The 6,267-nt window shown below is 38.6% G+C and overlaps 1 protein-coding gene across 1 annotated transcript in view; it reads left to right on the forward strand.

Moving 5' to 3' along the window:
* Window positions 1-6,267, forward strand: part of LOC133518383 (uncharacterized) — a 152,200-nt gene extending 145,933 nt beyond the window's left edge. The window contains exons 4-6 of the mRNA XM_061852058.1: window positions 3,621-3,743; window positions 4,867-5,001; window positions 5,554-6,267. Coding sequence (XP_061708042.1) covers window positions 3,621-3,743; window positions 4,867-5,001; window positions 5,554-5,687 — 392 coding nt within the window. The 3' untranslated portion in view covers window positions 5,688-6,267. The remainder of the gene's footprint in view (window positions 1-3,620; window positions 3,744-4,866; window positions 5,002-5,553) is intronic.

Consider the following 6,267-nt stretch of genomic DNA (forward strand, 5'->3'; position numbering starts at 1 on the left):
CGTCCCCGGTACTATGTGATCAGAAGGGACAGTTTTTTAAAAAATATCAAAATCTGGTGGTAAATTATACAAAATGATGTATTAGAACAGATCCAGTAAATATTGTAGATTGTTTTAGTATCAAAATTACGTTGAAATTAAGTCGATTTTCAGAGAAATTGACACTTGTTTGGAAGTAATTTCTGGAGAACATTGATTTCGTCTAACCTTCATTTACACTATAAAATAAAATAAAAATAAAAATAGCCTTTATTATTGAAGTTTTTTTTTTACATTTGTAAGTATATTTATTTATCATTTCCATCGGCAACTCCAACTCGTCCCTTGACGAAGGCCTCTTCCAAAGTCTTCCATTTTGGTCTATTTCTTGCAACACTCATCCAAGCTTTTCCTCCAGTCTTTCTTAGGTCGTTGGACCATCTGTACTGTTGTGGCCCGCTTTTTCTGGTGTTATATCTTGGGCACCACTCCACAAGTTCTCTAGTCCATTTATCTTTGTTTTCCCTCATTATATGGCCAGCCCATCTCCACTTTTGTTGCTTGATCACTGATGATAGGGTTTTGGTCTTGGATTTTGCTTTTATGGTAGTTATTTTCACCCTATCTCTTAGCTTTATATTTAAAATGGTTCTTTCCATGTTGTTCTGGCAAACATTTAATTTTTGTTCCTGTTTTTTAGTAAGTCCCCATGTTTGACAACCATATGATAAGACTGGTATGATACAACTTTTGAAAATTTTAAATTTCTGTCCTGTAGGTATTTCTTTGGCTTTTAGGACATCTTTCAATGACCAAAATTTCTTCCAGGCATTTGTGGTTCTCCTCTGCAGCTCTTTGTCCGTCTGGTCTTCCGGTGATATTACTTGTCCTAGGTATACATATTCATTCATATACTCTATTTCATTTCCATTAACGTCTATTGGTGCCTTAGCACTGTTTGACATTAGTTTTGTTTTTGACATGTTCATAGATAGGCCAACTAGTTTGCTCTGTGTGTCTAGTTCTTCTAACATGATTTTCAGGTCTGTCGGGTTATCTGATACTAGTATTAGAGATTCATTTACACTACTTCAAATTTATAATAACAAAAATGTAGTTTATTAAACCTAAAGTACAGGATATGTGAGATACAAAATTACTACTTTTAGCAGTCCAAACATTACGAAATTTACAAATAAGAGTTCTAAAAATCAGTGCTTTACGCGCCTTTACCTAAACGTCCATCAGAAAAAAAATCATTACTAATTAAGTGACTCTGTTATCAATAAAATGAAAGATAACAAGATGTGCTAATAGAAACCAGTAGTTGTTATTTGTAATAGTTGATATAAGGTGTACAATTTCATCGACTAAATCTATCAATTTGACATTTTTACGACTAAAATCGATAACGGCCTCTTAAAACGGAGACCTTCACTAACGCTCCGGTCAGTGATAATAGCGTTCATTGCTGATAAAATATTTGATTTATAAGAAAAAATAAAATCTGTTTTAATTCTTTTCTCGTGTTACAGGCCCTACCCGGTACATCTTTATACACATGGCAGATATATTTAGACCTATACAGAATTTTATTATACTTATCTATCTAGAAATAATATTTTCTATTACGGACAAAATATCCTTTAAATTAAACCACGCATACACGGCAACATTACCACGACTCTCATAGTTCATATTAACAATTAATTAATAAATCTCCAGAACAAAGCTCATTGTCTAACGTACAGCCAATTTGTTCCGTGCAAAGCTTAAAAAGCTATATAACACACCATTGTAATACGAATATGACGATAACCATCTAAAAAACCTTCACACAAATTTGAATTTTATCACGATATGAACAAAGTTGATATTCCTTTTATAACTACACTTCAGAGCTTATGAAAGCGACGGATATAATAGTAAACAGTGTATACATGGCCGCCTTTGCCGTGTAGGCGCTCAGACGTTCCATACGCACGCCGCAATGTATGAGGAACAATTGTGTTGTGTGGATCAAAAGGTGTCTGGTGCTTAGAAATTATGAGCACTTGAGTTTTGAGGGCTGGTTTTAGGATTAAGTAATGTTTTTGAATAGAAATGACTTTTAAGAGGTAAAATTGGCTTTAGAGATGCCTTTAGATATAAAAAAGTAACGGTAACCTAAAAAAACCGGACAAGTACGAGTCGGACTCGCGCACCGAGGGTACCGTACAAACCTGTAGGTATATATTATTATATATGACGATAGTAAAAATTAACGGTTTTCGCAATTTTTCCTTTATCTGTGCTATAAGACGTTGCTTTGTACCAAATTTCAAGATTCTGAGTTCACGGGCAGTACCCTGTAGCTTTTGACTCCCTTACGAGTGTCGAAAATTTGCGGCATAAACGGCTGTATCTTTTGATCGCATTGGCTTATTAGAAGTTTCATTTTTTCACAGCTCCAAGGGACAGTAGACCTGTATTTGATAAAAAAGGGTCTTGACAGGCAGACGAATTTTGAGAGACGGACGGACGGACAACAAAGTGATCCTATAAGGGTTCCGTTTTTTCCTTTAGAGGTACGGAACCCTAATAATGTGTATATGTATGTTTGGTCAGGTTTAATTTTGCAATTTAAATTAGACGCACTTCCCATTATTCGATTGGGCTGAAACTTCACATACGTAGATATGAAAATTGGGTGACAATGTAGTATTATATTACCATCCAGCTGATCTGATGATGGACACAGGAGGTGACCATAGCAACTGTGATAACAATGGAACCTAAATGTATTTGGATTTGTTAGAATAGTCTCGATGAGTATATATTAGTTGCCTGTGAAAGAAAAGTACAGTTAGCGATAAAAGCTTGTGTCAACAATGAAATTTTGAAAAAAAAAACTCATTTATAGTACTGGCTTAGAACAGCCGTCTGATAAATTATAAATAACCACCGCCTAGATCTAGATTCGAACTTATCTCTTTGAGACACTGGACCACGATTCTACCAACCGAGCGTTCGAACAATAAAGAATATGATGGAAATATTCGCTGCTACTGAGAAAACCTCGACAGCTCAGTTGGTTTAGCGGTATTTGCGCATTCTCTTTGACATCGTTACCGAAAGGAAAGCGAAAGCAACGATAAATTAGGTAAGGTGTATTCGGGTAATTCGGATACTTAAAAATGTCGGCTCATTCCGAAAATCATTCGTAATTCTATCATGTTATCCATTTTTGGAATGACATAACATTCCATTAATACGAACTTATCGGAATTACTCGAACAAACCTTATCTATATTGACCAATTAGAAAGTAAAAATGTCGTATTAGGCCAACATAGAAAAACATGGCATAGACCACTAGTACAGTCACGTCTGAAAATATCGACACGAGAAATGTGCCAAAAATATGTATACACTTCTTAATATATGGGCAATAAAGTCGTGTATACATATTTTTGGCACTTTTTTCGTATCGATATTTTCATAATTATTTTCTTCACAGAATGTCACCTACTGATGTTTTTTTTTCCCCACTCAGTATCTAATTATCCGTATCATATTACATTGATCACATCAGAATCACCCACATCAGATCCCATTAACTGTCAGAAGATCTTATAGCTATTATTCAATATATTGTTCCAGAACACGGGTGCAAGGAGTTCAGATGTGAACAGAGCAAGTTCTGCGTGAGTGCGGACTTGACATGCGACGGTGTCGACCACTGTGCCGATGGGTCTGATGAAAACACCGCTGCACTATGCCCAGGTCAGTTAATAACAGGGTTTGGTACTATGTGGAGAATTTTTGTTCATAGGTGAACAGCATTTTCCGAGTTCCGCACAAAACTGTTCGCGGAGCTCTTCGGTCTTGCAAATTCGGTTAATTTTCACTCGTGAACAAAGGGAGCGGTGTGAGCATGGGTGCAAGGAGTTCACATGTGGAAATAGCAAGTTCTGTGCGAGTGCTGATTTAACTTAGGGTGGTGTGAATCATTGTGTAGATGCTTGGGATGTAAATAACGCTGCGTTATGCCCAGGTTAGTAAATTATAATGTTTCTATATGATGTGAACAAGTTTTGATCAAACAAACATTCGTGAACGAAGGGAACGGTGTGAACACGGGTGCAAGGAGTTCAAATGTGAGCAAGTTCTGCGTGAGTGCTGACTTGACCTACGACGGAGTGGACCATTGTGCCGATGGTTTGGATGAAAACACTGCTGCATTATGCCCAGGTTATTGTTGAACACGTTTTGTCGTGAGGCATCCAAATCACTATAGTGAACAAGTTTTGGTTTGATGCGAACTACTTTTGACTGAACGTGAACAAATTTTGTTTAGTATTTTGTCTCTATTTAAAATAAATAATTTCTAACCATGCACGAAATGAAGTAATTTCTAATTAATAATTCGAATAGAACTAAAAAAAATACTTAACGGTGGCTTGTTTTGTTTTCATATAAATTTCAAAGTTGCTAATCGTTTTGACAGTTCGAAAAAGGAAACTTATTTTACTAGCAAACAAGTACCATATTGCTTCCATATGGAAATAGTTACAAGGAGACCCGGTGTTAGCAGAATTTCTATGTGATCTAAACTTGATGTGTAATCAAGTAGGAAACGACTTTTGCTCTCATGTGAACAAAGTTTTGCTCCGGGATGAACTTGTAGGAATTTCTATGTAAGACTCGTTTTACCTTTCTAGTTGTAATTGTGTTTACCTCAGTAAATCATACGATATTGTATTTCCAACGGTTTGCCAACACAAACATCCCGCGGTACGACCGCTCTGCTCGCCGGTCTAACATCGACTGACTGTTACGTCACCATGACGTGTCGAGACGCCTGTACATTACACTAGTTATTAAGGTATTAACCTCGTGGTTACAGAGATCGGAGGCAGCGGTGGTCGCGGTGCATGGGTGGTGGTGGCGGCGGCGAGCGGCGCGATGTTGCTGCTGGCCGGCGCTGCTGGCGCTTGCTGCGCGTGCAGAAGGCGCGCAGATCGACGCACGCATCTACAGTGTAAGTAGTTAGACACAAAGACCCCCATATAGCAAATTCCATCGAAATTGTTAGAGCCGTTTCCGAGAACCCTGAAATATATATTTATATACAAGAATTGCTCGGTTAAAGGTAAAAATACATTTATTATGTTTACGTTTACCTAGTTCCTATTGCAATATTTTATTTTATTTGCGATATATGTCTGTATGTTCGGGTGATAACATAAATAACACCCACATTCCATTATTGGATTGAGCTGAAACTTCGCATAGTATATTGTAATGACAAATGGTATATGGTATCATCACGCTGATCTGATGATGGATAAAGAAGGTAGATATAGGAAGCCTGTGTTAAAACAATGCAACTCGATTGTGTTAGATTGCCTCGATGAGTATTAGAGTCTGTTTGGAAAGAGAAGAGCCGTGGAATGTATCGAGCCCCATACATTCCACGACTCTTCTTTTTCCGCACACACTAGTTGCCTGTTAAAAAAAAAGTATAGCAGTCAGTCAGCGATAAGCTTGTGTCAAACATGAAAATTTGTCAAAAAGGTAATTTAATTTCCAGTACAACAACTGGCGTCCAACGGCGCCAAGCCCGGCTCGCCGGCCACCGTGCTGCCGGGAAACTGGGCGCTCCCTGCGGGCCCGCGCGGGTACCTGGCGCGCCCGGGCCGCCGCCGGGCGCCGGCGCCGCGCTGAGCGCGCCGAGCGCCCCGCACAAGGACGAGTGGTTCGTCTGAGGCGGCCCGGTCGGGCCCGCAGGGCGGGGGCGCCGTACCGGCCCCCTAACTTACGACTAGACTCTGGCTCCACCACACATTTTGCACTTCGTGGGAAAATCGACTGATCAGATCTTTAGCTCAGTCGCCCTCGGATATCGTAGCGGCCGAAGCGTTCGCAACTTTTGAACACCTTGGCCGTCCCGATATTCCTGATAGCGGCTGTACCGGCACTTATGTAACAGGATAGATGATATCAAGCTGGAAGTGTATGATGGATGATATCAGCGTGATAAAGAATTTTATTTAACAACGCAAAAACAGAAAAGTAGACATACTGCGAAAATAGAAATATATGATTTTCAAATTATAAATGATGAATCTAAAAACGAATAAATTGTTTACGAGTTTCAACTACCCTCTTTTCAGTAAGTATAACGCGATGCGAAAAGTGCATAAATTTTGACGGATGTTTACGCACTTTTTCACAATTTGCTGTCGATAGATACTGAAAAGTCTGATTTGATTACAATTGTTTTACATCAATTCTGCATATCGAA

This window comes from Cydia pomonella, chromosome 5 (genome assembly GCF_033807575.1).
Source record: "Cydia pomonella isolate Wapato2018A chromosome 5, ilCydPomo1, whole genome shotgun sequence".
In the NCBI taxonomy this organism is placed as follows: domain Eukaryota; kingdom Metazoa; phylum Arthropoda; class Insecta; order Lepidoptera; family Tortricidae; genus Cydia; species Cydia pomonella.